The 15,728-nt window shown below is 37.8% G+C and overlaps 1 protein-coding gene across 1 annotated transcript in view; it reads left to right on the top strand.

Moving 5' to 3' along the window:
- The window catches only part of ABCB11 (ATP binding cassette subfamily B member 11), a 95,806-nt gene that overhangs the window by 44,110 nt on the left and 35,968 nt on the right, over positions 1 to 15,728 (top strand). Inside the window, exons 11-18 of the mRNA XM_007452617.1 lie at positions 1,308 to 1,421; positions 3,351 to 3,461; positions 5,700 to 5,825; positions 7,204 to 7,407; positions 8,988 to 9,158; positions 9,887 to 10,088; positions 11,007 to 11,076; positions 15,173 to 15,275. Coding sequence (XP_007452679.1) covers positions 1,308 to 1,421; positions 3,351 to 3,461; positions 5,700 to 5,825; positions 7,204 to 7,407; positions 8,988 to 9,158; positions 9,887 to 10,088; positions 11,007 to 11,076; positions 15,173 to 15,275 — 1,101 coding nt within the window. The remainder of the gene's footprint in view (positions 1 to 1,307; positions 1,422 to 3,350; positions 3,462 to 5,699; positions 5,826 to 7,203; positions 7,408 to 8,987; positions 9,159 to 9,886; positions 10,089 to 11,006; positions 11,077 to 15,172; positions 15,276 to 15,728) is intronic.

Genomic DNA, 15,728 nt, shown 5'->3' with positions numbered 1-15,728 from the left:
TCATACAGAGTGAAGTAAGTCAGAAAGAGAGAGACAAATACCGTATGCTAACACATATGTATGGAATCTAAGAAAAAAATATGTCATGAAGAACCTAGGGGTAAGACAGGAATAAAGATACAGACCTACTAGAGAATGGACTTGAGGATATGGGGAGGGGGAAGGGTAAGCTGTGACAAAGTAAGAGAGTGGCATGGACATATATACACTACCAAACGTAAGGTAGATAGCTAGTGGGAAGCAGCCGCATAGCACAGGGAGATCAGCTCGGTGCTTTGTGACCGCCTGGAGGGGTGGGATAGGGAGGGTGGGAGGGAGGGAGATGCAAGAGGGAGGAGATATGGGGATATATGTATATATGTAACTGATTCATTGTGTTATAAAGCAGAAACTAACACATCCTTGTAAAGCAATTATACTCCAATAAAGATGTTAAAAACAAACAAAAACAAAACCAGAGTGCTGTTGGGTAGGACCATCTGATCATGATCAGGTAGCCTTCCCCTAACTTAATGAGATGGCCAGGTTGGTGAGTCAAAGAAGAGCTTCCCCAGCTCTGCACAGGAACCTGGCCACTCCACTTGTGTGCAGCAGCAGTAGATGAGCCTGGGAGCTGGACAAAATGTCAATCAAGAGCCTGGATTCAAATAATGCTCTACCCCTTAATACACGTTGAGACATTAGGTAAGTTAGGCAGCCTCCATACACCTCTGTTTCCTCTTCTGTTGTAAGGATTAAATGAAGTAATACGAGTAGAGCACTTAAACACATACCTTACTATTATTGTTATTATTGCTAGTATTAGTATAGCAGTAGTTATCCTAAAAACTAGTTCACTAGTAGCGGGAATATAGCAGTAGCAGTAGTAGTAGGCATATTTTGCATGTACCAGTCTCTAGGACAATCAGGCTAATCACAGTGTCTTTATCAACAAGCCTTTAACCAGAAGTCTTTAACATTATAAGGCTGTTTATATAATAAATCAATTATCGTATCACTACTCTAACCCACTCAGTGTCTATGTGCTGCCTTGCTTAGACCTCTTACTGATCTAAAAACATGTTCTTTTTTGTAGAATAGTGATGTTCAATCAAAAATTATGTAGACTTTTAAATCAAAACAGTAGAAAAATTGGAGATACTTTGCAGAACAAAAACTGTTCCTAGTGTTTCCAAAGAGCTATTTAGCTTTCAAACTCCCACAGAAGAATATTTCTGAGAAATCTTTGAGTTCACATGGGCAGCCCAAATGACAGTGAAGACTATTTACAAATTGATGAAAACTATGTTTGTCTCTTTTTATTACAGATTTTCCTCAGTGTCATAGTAGGAGCTTTAAATCTTGGCAATGCCTCTTCCTGTTTGGAAGCCTTTGCAGCTGGCCGTGCAGCAGCCACCAGCATTTTTGAGACAATGGACCGGGTATGTAAAAGCCAAAAGTAAAGGCCGTTAGCAGGCTGGGGCTGGGGGGAGGAATGAACTCACGAGGAATTTATCCTCAATGTTAAAAAATATGAGAAACTATCACAATGCCCTTAATTCAGCAGTACTTAAATAAGTGCTGTCATGAGCCAGACCCCGTTCTGAGCTGGCAGTGCAAGAGTGAAATAGAGCAAATAAGGCCCCTGCTCTCATATCATATGGGAAATAGGCAATGCCGAAGTAGGCACATTCAAAGATAAGATAATATTAGATGGTGATAAGTACAAGGAAGGAAATAAAATAGGTCAGTGTGATAGTGGTTGGGATGGGGGAAGGAGCATTTAAATTGAGTGACAGTGACACCGTTTCTGAGCTGAGAACTGAAGGAGGTGAGTCAGCCATGCAAAAGGGGGCTCGTGGGAGGAGAGATGCCTGAGAGGTGAGAGCAGGGAGGTATTCATGGAAGAGATCTCCAGGTTGGAAAAGGGCTTGGTGAATGCAAGGAACTAAAAGTCAGTGTGACTGAACAGAGTGAGCAAGAGACAGAGGCTGGAGGAATGGGAAGGGGCCAGATCACGCAGGACTTTAAGAACAAGTTCATAAGATTAGATTAACTTCTAAATGTGACAGAAAGTCTACAGGCTTGTAAAGGACCTTGGCAGCCTGGCTAGGTTTTCCCTGGTTAAGTTATTGAAGGACATAAGTGGTCAAGCTAGAGAGGTCAAAATTCAAGAACAGAACGGGGGAGCTGGCAATATGTTGTTTTATATTTTGGAGTTTCATTTATTGGGGTATAAAAAGATTGTTGAAAACCACATAGAGCTATCCAAAGTCTACCTCATTCTTAGGGTTGTTGCATGCTCAAATAAGATGACGAGTCTGAGAGGCCCCTGAAACGATTACAAAACATTAAGGCATTTAAAAATTATTTTATTATTTTTACTAGAGACCAAAGAAGAAATAGATGACACTGTAGCCCCAAATAGAGATATGATGGTGAATTTCTCTCACTAGTGAGGGAGAGGGAAGAAGTTGACCCTGGAGTGTTCTGGTAGATGGAGATGACCCTCACTCGTCTGATGACCTAACATGGTTAAGTTCTGAATTAGGCTCACCACTACCAACAACAGAGGTGGAATTCAGCACATCAGTTGAAAGTTGGTATATTTGAAGACACCACTTGAGGACATTAGTTTTAATCATCATCTACAATAGATACTTAAATGTTGGGTACTACTGGACCTTGGCCTCTTGAGATGCCTCTGCTTCCTCAAGTGAACAAATGGGCGTATCACCTGTCTAGTTAGGTTACAGTGATGATTACATAAATGAAAACAGCATATTGAAACACCTTGTACATTGTCTTCTGTGGTATCTCAATTTACAATACTCCATAATAATATCAATATATTATATACTAATATATTAATTATAGATCAATACTATATATTTCCATAACATCTTATGGAAAAACCCAAACGAACTTTTTGGCCAACCTATTATATTATTTTATTGTCATTATGTAATAATATATCATAGTAGTATACAGTAAATACTAATTAATTAAATTAATGTGATAATATTTTATACCAATTATATGATCATTGACATTTTATATTAATTATAATTAATTGTATATTAATTATTTATGTAAGTTTGGTTATATATAAATATATGTAATATATTAATACTACTATATAGTGATAGTAATTACAATAATAATAATGTCACATTAATTTCTCGGTGAATGGTAGTGAATATTATTACTATCATTAATGCATATTTAATGTGGAAGCAACTTATCTTTGGCATATCACTGCAGTGTTTTACCTGGTTGTTGTTCTGTTTTATGAATCAGTTCAAACCGAGATGGACAGTAAATGCATATAATACATGCTGTTGCTATATTCCTTTTATATTCTACTCCAGAAACCCCTCATTGACTGCATGTCAGAAGATGGTTACAAGTTGGATCGAATTAAGGGTGAAATTGAATTCCATAATGTGACCTTCCACTATCCTTCCAGACCAGAGGTGAAGGTAAGTGCCAGTTTCTTCTTTGATGATTCATTCCCAGAGCCACAGAATAATTGTTTTCATGAAGCACGACTTATTTTCCAGGAACGAGGCAGGGAGACACGTTTCTCTGGAAGTGACCTCAGGTGTCTTGTCATTCCTCAGGCCACAAAAACCATATTCCTTGTGATAATAATATATGCAAATCTCTCTGGTGGGAACACAGTCTGGTAGCACATTCAGGTTAAGTCAACTGAGTGATGCTCTGTTAAGATGAGTGGCAGATCCTGTCACCGTGAGTGCAAGCTAAACAAACTGCAAGACAATCAAAACAGTCCAGAAGGATGGCTTATCAACCACCTCCTTAAAGCCTGCAGAAGGCGGGACACTGAGTGGGTAGAGGGTATGAAGTGGCAAAGGAAAGCTGCTGTCTTTGACATTTTTTATTTCCTATCCATAAGTTCACAAGGATCTCCAGATCAGTCCCTGAAGGAAAGGTAATCTTGTGATATTCTGGTCACATGTCTTGTACTAGGTGATGGTCCTGGGCACATGGTGAAGAAAATTTACAGTTTTTCCGCACCTACTGAGCAAGTATCTTTAAAGCCGATTTACCCCACAGGAAAATTAGGATCTACTCCCCAAATGAACTGGCTTTGGGAGGAGACTTATTCCTCATTTTTAAAAGAGTATCTTTAGCCACCCTTTCTTTTTATTTTTTTATTTGAAATATAGTTGATGTACAATATTGTGCTACTTTCACGTATACTACATAGCGATTTGACATTTGCATACATTATGAAATGATCACCATGATAAGTCTAGTAACCGTCTGTCCCCATACAAAGTTATTACAATATTATTGACCATATTCCTTATGCTGTATATTATATCCACGTGCCTTTGTTTTATAACTGCAGGCTTGTACTTCTTTATCCCCTTCACTTATTTCCCCTCTGGGAACCACTCCTTTGTTCTCTGTATCTCTGAGTCTGTTTTCATTTTGTTTTGCTTGTTTGCTTATTTTGTTTTTTAGATTCCACATGTAAGATCATACAGTATTTGTCTTTCTCTGTCTGACTTATTTCACTTAGCATAGTACCTTCTAGATTTATCCATGTTGTTGCAAATGGCAAGATTTAATTTTTTAGAGCTGAGTAATATTCCATTGTGTGTGTGTGTGTGTGTGTGTGTGTGTGTGGTGTGTGTTTATATGTGTATACCACATTTTCTTCATTCATCTATTGATAGATACTTAGGTTGCTTCCATATCTTGGCTATTGTAAATAATACTGCAATGAACACTGGTATGCATGTATCTTTTCAAATTATTGTTTCTGTTTTCTTCCGGTAAATACCCAGAAGTGAAATTGCTGGATCATATGGCAGTTCCATTTTTAATATTTTGAGGAAACTTTGTACTGTTTTCCATAGTTAGCTACCCTTTCTTAATACTATTTCTATTACCCCCACAGAACTCAATCCCATGCAACTTAATTCTAATACTACATACTTATAATGTAGGTAAATACACACACACACACACACACACACACACACACACACCACACACACATCTCATACATATCTGTATATAAAATATAGTTACATATATTCTGATAACATTTCTGAAGTATATTTTTGATTACTGTAATGTAGTGCTATATATCTATATAAACATTAAATGTCAACGTATGTAAAAGTGCTTTGTGAAATATAGATCACAAGGTAGTACTTACTCAGTAAAGATTTTTGAACAGATGACTGAAAGCTTCATTTATAATATCTGTTCGGAGCTAGTTCATAATAGCTGTTCAATAAATACCGGTTGAATTGAAATACATTTATGTCATTTCTGTTTTATCTTCTATCCCCAATGCCAGTAGTTCGTTTTAATAAAGTCTTCTACTGCTAAGTGGCTTTCTCCCCTAAGCTAATTGGGACAGTCTCCTTGAGGTATCCTGACGTGTCAGAAACATTTTAAATTAGATTCTAGAACATACTTTTCAAATTCGGCCTGGCTTATTTACTTCAACAGTGTTTTATTTGTTGGTTACAGCTATCAGTTTATTACTAAGTAGTGTGCTAAATGCTAAAACCACATCCTTGGCATCGTTTACTAATTTTTCTGGTTATTGAGGGAAATCAGTGGATATTGCTGTGAGGGCATAAGTAAACACATACACAGTGTCCTCAGAAAGCATTCTAACTTGTAGCCTAATTGACAGCAATCTGAACATTGCTCTTTTCTTTTCTCTGCAGATTTTAAATAACTTAAGCATGGTCATTAAATCAGGCGAAATGACAGCTATGGTAGGATCCAGTGGAGCTGGGAAAAGCACGGCACTGCAGCTCATTCAGCGATTCTATGACCCCAGTGAAGGCATGGTGGGTATTTTCTAGAAACTTCTTAATCCACGGGGGTAGTATATTGCAAATGGTTATACATTGGTCAGACACAAAGGCCTAGCATACACTGAGATCATCCTGACATCTGCATAGTTGACAATGATTTTTGACGGAACCAACTGGACTAATTCCCTCCATGGTGGTTGTGTTCGATAAATAACCAGTCCATATGCTCAGTGTATGAGCATACACTGAATGTGCAGATACATTCAAAATGGTATTGCTGCCTCTCTTTCTTCTTACTGTAACAAAATTATTATTGTTCCCTAAGGTTCTCCAAACGCTAAGTATAAGAAAGCTTACCTGACCAGAATTAACAGAGAACAGCTCTTGATTATTGCTTTGAGAAGTTAGGTTAAAAAACTACTGTTTCTTTCTCCTTGTGTTTGTCTGACTATCAACATAGGTTGAAAGTAAAAAAAAATATTAATAGTTGCTTTTCATCAATATTATATGTCAAGTGCTTTATGAAAATCATCAGTTATTTTCACAGTGACCTCCAAAGATAAATATGCCCGTTTTGCAAAGGAGGAAGGAGAGAGATTGAGATCTGAACCCAGATCTGTTGGATGCCAAAGGCTATGCGCTTTTCACTCTGCCTCAAAATCATTCTTGTCAACATCTCCTTGATGCCTTTAGATAGGATCATTTGACTGTATATTAAATGACTTCCATGCAATGAGCTCTATATAATGCATGTACTGTCAGAGTGACATGGCAAATGTGATAGAGTTCTCTTTCTTCACAGACACTTTGTTCTCTGATTGGGTATTCTTTGCTACATACCACCATAACTATGTTCTGAATATATAGAAATCATGTTTTCTTGATGTAAAATTTTTACTTTTTTCTAATAGTAATATTTATTTACTTATCGCACTTACAGTTTCAATTGCTTTTGAACAGCCAAGTGTCATTTGATGAGTCTGGCCAGAAAGTAAGATTTTGTTCTAAACATATATATACAAGATAGAGATCATTGCTTATTTTCATTGTGTCTTTTGAAGTTCATTTTGGCCTCAAGTCAAAAGATAAAAATATTCAAAGTATGGTGAATAACTGACTCTACTCTTTATTAAGGAATTAATAACTTTTCTACTCCTGGGCCAATCATGTTAAACTATATCAAGTGAGCTTTATACCAATTGTGTTTCTACAGTGAATTGTCCTATAGCTATACTTGATTTCAATTTATGTTGTCATCCTTATATTAACAACCACATTGTAAGAGGAATTGTTTCTTTTACAATCTCATTGGTCTCTTTTTTTTCTCCCCATAGGTCAAGTACAACCTAGTAGTATGGCTCAGAACTCTGAAGGATTCCAGGAGAAGTGACCTTGTATTCTTGTTCTCTAGGTGACCTTGGATGGCCATGACATTCGCTCTCTTAACATTCAGTGGCTTAGAGCTCAGATCGGGATAGTGGAGCAAGAGCCTGTTTTGTTTTCCACCACCATTGCAGAGAATATTCGCTATGGCAGAGAAGATGCAACGATGGAAGATATAGTCCGAGCTGCCAAGGAAGCCAATGCCTACAGCTTCATCATGGACCTGCCACAGGTATCCCTAGCCTCTCATTCCAGCGGGAAACCCAGAAGTCATTGAAGGCAAACAAATTACACAGTAATGTGCATTTCTTTTCATTTGATTCCTAAATTATTAAAATCTTAATGTCATGTTTTACTTTTATGCCCAGAAATATATCTTGAGTTTCTCCCCTTTGTCTGAAAATATGTTGTTGTTAATATATTAAAAACCTACCAAACTGGGGTAGCTTTCTTTTAAAAGCTCCTTTGACCCAGATACAATTTCCTCATTCTGTCTGTTAAGCATTTGTCTAAGCGGATGATAAGTTTGTCATGTGGCAGTAACTTTCACAATGCCCTTTTGATGGCTATCATTGTCACTGCTCTTTAATTTTCTTGTGCTTGGGCAGCTAATACTGTGTCTTCAGTACTGTATCTCACATATTCAAAATTTCCTCATTTATCTTCATTTTATACAACACGACAACAAAAACCAACTCCCTAGTAATATACTTGTATGGATTTCGCGGCCAATGGTCTGCTAAATGGAAGAGTTATTATTACTAGTTTACACATAGTTAGTGCTTACTACATATCAGGCACTGTTCTAAGCACTTTAAATCTATTAATTCATTTAACTCTCACAATCATCCTGTCAGGCAGCTACTATTATTATCCACATCTACCAATGGAGAATTGAGGTTCCAAGAGATCAAATCACTTGCTCAAGGCAGGAGAGACAAGGATCTCATCCAGGTGGTCTGGCTCCAGAGTCCGTGCTCTAGAATACTTCCTACTCAGCCTTCTAAAATGTTTGTATGAATAGGATTTCAGCTGTGAGTATTATATAGTCTAGTGGTTAAAAAGTATAAAGCTTTAGAATCAGTCTGCCTCCATACAAATCCCAGCTTCTCTACTTGCAAACCTTAGGAACTTGTGCAAGTTACTTTGCCCCCTCAGGCCCCAGTACTTCCTTATGCATCAGTTGAGCAGAATAATAGTACCTACCTCATGTGGCATCTGTGAGGACTAAATATGATGATATGTGTAGAGGGCTCAGATTCATGCTTTCTACATGGTAGGCGCTCAACTCATGTTGGCTAATAATAAGCAAGATAAAAGTCTGACCACAATGCCCCATTGTGAGATTCCAATATAACGCTAGACATGCAAGATACTCAGTAACTGTTTGCTATTCATAATGATTTTAAAGCTACTTTGATCTTTCATTCATAATATATAGACAGTTTTCGCATTGTGTTTTTCTGTGTTGTCTAGCTAGAAAAAAGAGACAATGCTTTGATACATGCTCTAATCCTCTAAGATGGATTTTCAGGACCCTGATCCACTTTTATTGTGGTGGAAACATTTTATTTGAAGTTGAGCTAAAGAGAAACATTTTTATATCCCAGAATGAAATGATAAATCATTATCTTTATTTTATACACAAATATTGATTAGATAATACCCTGTTTCAGGAAAGAGTCTTTTTAAGTGAAATGCGGACCTGTGAAAATTCATGCTTGAGGAGGAAGCTAGAAAGGACCTTTGTAAAGAATCGGTCAGGATCCTTCAAATTCTTCCTCTTCATTACTGATGTCACCTTCCTCCTAGCAATTTGACACTCTTGTTGGAGAAGGAGGAGGCCAGATGAGTGGCGGCCAGAAACAAAGACTAGCCATTGCTAGAGCCCTTGTCCGAAACCCAAAGATCCTACTTTTGGACATGGCCACCTCGGCACTGGACAATGAGAGTGAAGCCGTGGTGCAAGAGGCACTGAGTAAGGTTTGTTGAAAGTCTGAGTTCCTTTCATAAGTCTGTGTGGAAATTCTTGTGTTGCTGTAGGAAAGGCAGCTGTGGAGAGAGGAGAGACAGAAAGAGGGACAGAGAAGGACTACATGGGTCAGTGTATCCATCTGGAAAATATTGGCTCACCACTATGTTCCTCACAGTTGAATGGAAGACATTATGATTTGCTTCTAAAAGCTTCATGTGTGGGCTTCCCTGGTGGCGCAGTGGTTGAGAGTCTGCCTGCCGATGCAGGGGACGTGGGTTCGTGCCCCGGTCCGGGAAGATCCCACATGCCGCGGAGCGGCTGGGCCCGTGAGCCATGGCCGCTGAGCCTGCGCGTCCGGAGCCTGTGCTCCGCAACAGGAGAGGCCACAACAGTGAGAGGGCTGCGTACCGCAAAAAAAAAAAAAAGCTGCATGTGTAAAATTTTAAATCTTGTTAAGTCTAACATAAAATATGTGATTTAAAAAATTTCCATTTTGGTTTTCAGCTGTTGATTAAGAGCAGCAACTGGACCAATTGCTGATTGGTGTGATGTGATGTGATGGCATTTATTAGCCACAAGAAAGCACGCTGGCATTTTCTAATGTCTGTACAGCCTATTTAAGGATCTTCCCAGGAACTGAGGCTCTGCCTTAACTTGTGGATTCAGAGACTGCCCAAATGTCAATGTCAGCTCTGTCTTACAGTCTGGCTTAACTGTGCACTGTACACTCTTACAGGTTCAGCATAGGCACACAATCATTTCTGTCGCTCATCGCCTATCCACAGTTAGAGCTGCAGATGTCATTATTGGTTTTGAACATGGTACAGCAGTGGAAAGAGGCACCCATGAAGAACTGTTGGAAAGGAAAGGAGTTTACTTCACTCTAATGACTTTGCAAAGTCAAGGATATCAAGCCTTTAATGAAAAAGACATAAAGGGCAAGTGCCTTTTCCATTATGCTTGTACATTATATTAAATAGTCAGCTATATATAATGTTTTTTGGATTTCTATGCATTTTAATATACAGTATCTTATTTGTTCTCCTCAAAGCCCTGGGAGACATTACATAGATGATAAAGGAAAGAACAATGCTCAGGAGGTTTATTGTTCAAGTCATAGAGCTAAAACACAGGTCTTTTGTGGAAGAACTTTCAATTCCATCCCTTTTTTCCCTCACAGTTTGCAAATAGGAGAGTCTTCCTAGAGTGTCCTGCACTCAGTAGGAGCTCTCCTCTAGTTGGCTGATTGAATTAACCAATGACTAAAAACGTTTATGCTTATTTTCATTAATGTAGATAGATACTTCAGGCCCTAGTGTACCTTCTCTTTTTCAGTCTGAATTTTCAGGTTTGGTGGTTTACCTCAACCTACGTTAACCAAATATTCCAAACTTTCTCTACCATGTCACATCTGGATTTGTGAACACTATTGGGTAAAATGACTGTATACATTTAACACATGTGATTTATTCTGAAAAGTTTTGGTTTTTTTTTTAACTTGGTGCGTCTATCATTATTTTTTTGACCACCTCTAGTGGGCTCCTCATAAGTTTTTTTGTGGTTCATATCGGCTATATCTATAGGTTATCTATTTCTGTGGTGATAACACATAGGCTATCATATAGTTCAAAAGATTCAATCTTGCTCAGTATTTTTATTTTTTTGTTGTTGTTTTTGTTAGAATGTGCTGGACAAGTGCTAACTTTCATTTATTGCAATAAAGTTAATAGACTGTTTTAGCATCAGACATAGTAATGATATGCTAGGGAAATATAGTAAATAATAATTTTATTTTGATATGGTTCTGTTTATTGTATACACTAAGGGATCACTTGTGTTGTGTTGAATAGGAAAAGATGAAACTGAAGATACCTTACTTGAGAGAAAACAGACCTTTAGCAGAGGGAGCTACCAAGCTAGCTTAAGGTAAGCTCAAGTCACGGGGCAGATTTTAAAGTTTTCAGATGTTCTTAGAGCCCTCTGCAGCTAAGATCCTCTGGCAATACCTCAGGTACAACCTGGAGAGCCCTTACTTAAGCACAGCCCCAGGTCTTGTGTAATAATGAACATGCAAATGAATCCTTGCTTGCTATATTGACATTTCTGTCTCCAATTCATAGAGACTTTTTGTTTAAATTTGGCTTCTCATTTTATTGAGGGTAGGGGTCATGATAAAGATGCTCTGTAGTTAAAATGTTGTTTATTAAGCTTAGAAAGGGAATTTTAAAAAATCTGTTCAGACTTGTCTCCCAAAGCTGTGGTATGAAGCACTGTCTTAAATGGAGGTCAAATTGATGCCTTTAGCTTCATTCTTTAACCTACTGAGCTGTAATTGAATTACAAATATTTCTGCTCCCAGAGTTACCCATCCAAAGTCAAATCATTCTTTAACTAGATGAAATAAGAGAGTCATTGTCTGACGTTTAAAGAGAATTTTCCTAAACATGAATTTTTTTTTTCCTAGATCAACACATGGGCATTGACTTCCAAAGCATATTTTTGGAGCATGCTATATAGCAACACTATAAATTTAGCTTTTCATTCTGGGTTAAAAGTTTTTAAAAAAATAGTTCCTTTAATGTTAAAAGTCTATGTATTAAGAATAATTCTGCCCAGGAGTATTTGTCTATATTTGTGAAAATGTTATTCAAGATCTTTTTTTCTTAAGGTAGGAAACTATTTGTAGGCAACAGACTAACAGCATATTTCTCCATCATGGAGTTTACCATTTCTAGGACATTTAATTCAAAGCTGTGCTCTGAACAAAGACTCAGTTTAGGACTTGCTCATTCAAGGCAGCTAATTGTTTATTGAAAAACGGTTAAAGAAGCTTAAAATATAATATTCAGGTAACAACTCCAAGTAGTTCAAACACAGATTTACTTATTTTTAATATTCACTGATTTTTATTTTTCCTTTTAAGAACAAGTCTATTCAGAAAAATTCTAAGAAATGCTAGTTTTATTGAATTTTTTGAATTTGGAAAGTAATAAAACAATAGCTTCATGTTTCTCTGTAAAATAAAAGATATAAAATAAAAGATATAAAAATTGCCAAAAATGTTAGGCAATTTTTATAGACATCTGGTATTATGTTTAACCAGCTTTTTTTCTGATTGGAAGAAAAATAATTATAAAGGTCATTAGAATCACAATCTGAAGATACCAACTAACTTCTTAAAGACAGAAAATGACTAGGCAACTCTTTTGATCACTAAAGGTTGCAAAGAGGAGATGTATCTCATGGTCATGTCAACAAGAAAATTAATATTTTCTTAATTTTTCAGATGAACAAAATTTTTCCCATTCTACATAGTTTACTTACAGTTTACTATTAGGAACAGATAACCATTTTTAATATAAATATTTCCTATTTGGCTATTAGTTCTCACAAATTCTCCATCTGGGTGACTAGGAAGAGAAACACAGAAATACCACCTATACACAGAAAGTAGCTATTAACCTCCTGCAGAGAAAGATTTATAAGTTTAAGTAAGAAGGTCTGTTAAAAATATCTTATTGTGTATGCTGACAGATCTTTTTTTTAAGATGACTCATTGAAATGTTCATTTGTATCATATTTCCTTGGCTTCAGTCCTTCTGATGCCTAAGTCTCTCTTTAGTAATATATTTTAGGTTCAAGAACAATTTCATGGATGACAGTAATTTCCTAAATAATAATGTTGACAGAGAGAACATATATTCCCAAATTAGCTGTTTTTATTTGTGGTGAGAAGTGGCACTCGGCTTCTGAGGAAGGGAGGGGCAGATGTTGTAGGTTTCTGAAAAGGGGTGTGATAGAATTCTAATGCTGGTGTTTATGGCATACCAGAGGGGGCAGGTCAGGCCCCTGTCTCGCACCCTTACTGCCCACAGTCTCACTGGGACAGCTTATGCTAGACAGGTGGAATGGTGGGCAACAGGGAATGAGAGAAAGAGAGATTTAAGAAATATAAGATAAAGTGGTAGAAATTTGAGGGGACGAGGATCAAGGTCTTCCATGCTCAGAACTGGGCTGTAGGCAGCTATATTTTGATGCCCTCTCCTTCTGCACATACTCCTACCTTGGCTTCTACTGCTCTGAGTTTCTATGTAGGCCCATAACCTTAAGTCTCAGCCCTATCATGCACTCTGCTCTCTCTAGCTGACACATACCTATTTTTCACACTTTTGGGAGATGACCTCTCAACCTTAGTTAACCTAACTTAAAGAGATGACTCTATTGTTGCAGAGTTTCAGGCCAAGTGGGAGGGGATTGGGGCCAGTGTGGTAGCAGGGAATCGGAGTGAGGTGTGGTTTCATGCCTGATCACAGTGAGACTTGGCAATAGTTTGAGCAAGAGCAAGGAAGATGGAGGACTTGACATAAATGCGCCTGTTGAACCTGGTGACTAAGGGGACGGCGATGCCATCAACAGAACGTGGGAACAAATTAGAGTCATGCAGTTGATGCATTGCTGCCTTCTCAAGAAGGCTAAATGAGCATCAATAATAGGGAGGCACCACCTTGGTATTTGTTTTAGTCTAACTTCACCTGGATACGGATGCCAGAGAGAGACTTATGAATAGCTCCATCTAGATCACACTGCCACAGCTGATGCACGTCTCCTCATCTCTAAATCATTCTCTTTACGCCGTACTTCTCCAGATTAAGTGCTTTGATAGTGTAACTTCTATCCTCTCAAGTCTTCAGGATTGCCTCTATTACTTAAGACTCTGTTTGCAAATGGCTGAAAACCTAAGCCAACCTGGTTTAACCTTTAAAGGGAAAGAATAAGTTAACATAACTCAATAAATAGTCCAAGGAGGCTTTGGCATCAAGCAAGGCTGGGGCTTCGACGATTTGTCCAAGATACATACAGTTTCTTTCTCTTTCCTTCTCTGCTCTACTTATTTTTCAGTATTCATTTTTCAGGAAGCTTCTTTCCTTGACATAATTGCCAACAGCTTCCAGTGTCGCATACTTTCAAGTTTAATCTAGAGGAGAGTAGGAGTCTCCTGCCCAGAAATCTCAGGGAAAAAACAAAACAATTTGGATCAATTACTTCCTGTATCTGCTCTATACTAAGTATATATAACTGGTAACTCTGTCTCCATGCTTCTCTTTATACTGTTCTGTCAATCAGCAATGCTCTTCCCTCCAGCCTACAGATACCCAGATCCTACTTTAACCACCTCCTCTGTGAAACCTTTTATGGTAACACCTGACATACATTCCTTTTTCCTTTAAATTTCCATACTGTTTATTTAAATCTGCCTTATAGCACTTAGCACATTCTCCCTTACATCAGGGTTGGATGCATGCATTGCTCTTCTATAAAGTTTTAAGCTCCTTAGGGAGAAGTCTGTAATTGACCAGTCTTTGTATCCCCCAAAGCACCTGGCACTGGTTTCCATGTTGTAGGTGCACAGTAAGCTTCTGTCGAGTGAATGAATGAACACACCAAGTTAAATTATATTTCAATAAAAGATTTGTTAACTAAATCCATCCCTATGGGCAGTATATAGCCTGGAGAAAACCTCACTAGTGGCCCTCTTTCCTCCTACGGGTCCATTTGTATCCAGGTGGCATTATGCTAAAGCAAACATCAGGGTGAAAGAGAAAGAGAGAGAGGGAGAGAAGAAGAGATATCAAAACTACAACCTACAAACAGAAGGGAGGTAACAGTGATGGACCATTGCCATTATAACAATTAGTAGAACCATGTGAGTTTGGAATGGATTTGAGTCTTGGACCTTTTTCTGGTGGACTAGTGGAACAACTTTGGCCCCCTTCTCTTTCTCCCTCCTCGGTTATACTCTGAATCAGGGTCTAGCCTGCTGTCCACAGCAACCAAACTGATTAGCTTTGTCTTAAGAATAGCTCTATCAAACTTGATCAGGAAGCTCCCTTATCTGGTTACCATGTAACCTAGCAAACATTTCTGTTCATTTGACACAAGTGATGTAAACTCGGAACCAGCTGAGTCCTGTTCCAACCTGCCCATAATTTATAGGCTAATTCATCTTTCTGTTTACTTACAGAGCTTCCATCCGGCAACGGTCCAAGTCTCAGCTTTCTTACCTGGGGCCTGAACCTCCATTAGCACTTGTAGATCATAAGTCTACTTATGAAGAGGACAGAAAGGTCAGGTACCGATCGCTCATGGGGGGATGGAAGAAGTCTCTCCTGGAGACTACTGTACGCCCTTTAAGCGAAGATGAGTTTTCAAGGCCTTTATCTAGTATTATTTCACTAAGTCAAACTAAATGGGAGACTCCATTAAGACCTGATGGAAACTCTAAATTTTACGTAATGTTTTACATGCTATTTTAAAAGAAACACAAATTAATTAAATACTTTTAAGAATACGTGGTAACTAAAACTGAGCTATTAAGGGTTAATTGGTAGTTCTTAGATGAACCATTCTAATAAACACAAGCAAATTACAGGTTCTTAGCAGATTATTTGATTATGTAGGTATCCTTTAAAAATTTTTAAGGATATCTGAAAACGGTTTTTGTAAAATTTTAAATCTCCTTCTTAAATTATAGTAACCTTGGCAAAAGTGTTTGACAACAGAAATGTTTGATATACAAG

The sequence above is a fragment of the Lipotes vexillifer genome, unplaced genomic scaffold, assembly GCF_000442215.2.
Source record: "Lipotes vexillifer unplaced genomic scaffold, Lipotes_vexillifer_v1.1 scaffold454, whole genome shotgun sequence".
In the NCBI taxonomy this organism is placed as follows: Eukaryota; Metazoa; Chordata; class Mammalia; order Artiodactyla; family Lipotidae; genus Lipotes; species Lipotes vexillifer.
Note: the sequence above shows the minus strand (reverse complement) of the source record. Positions and strands in the feature narration are given on the sequence as shown.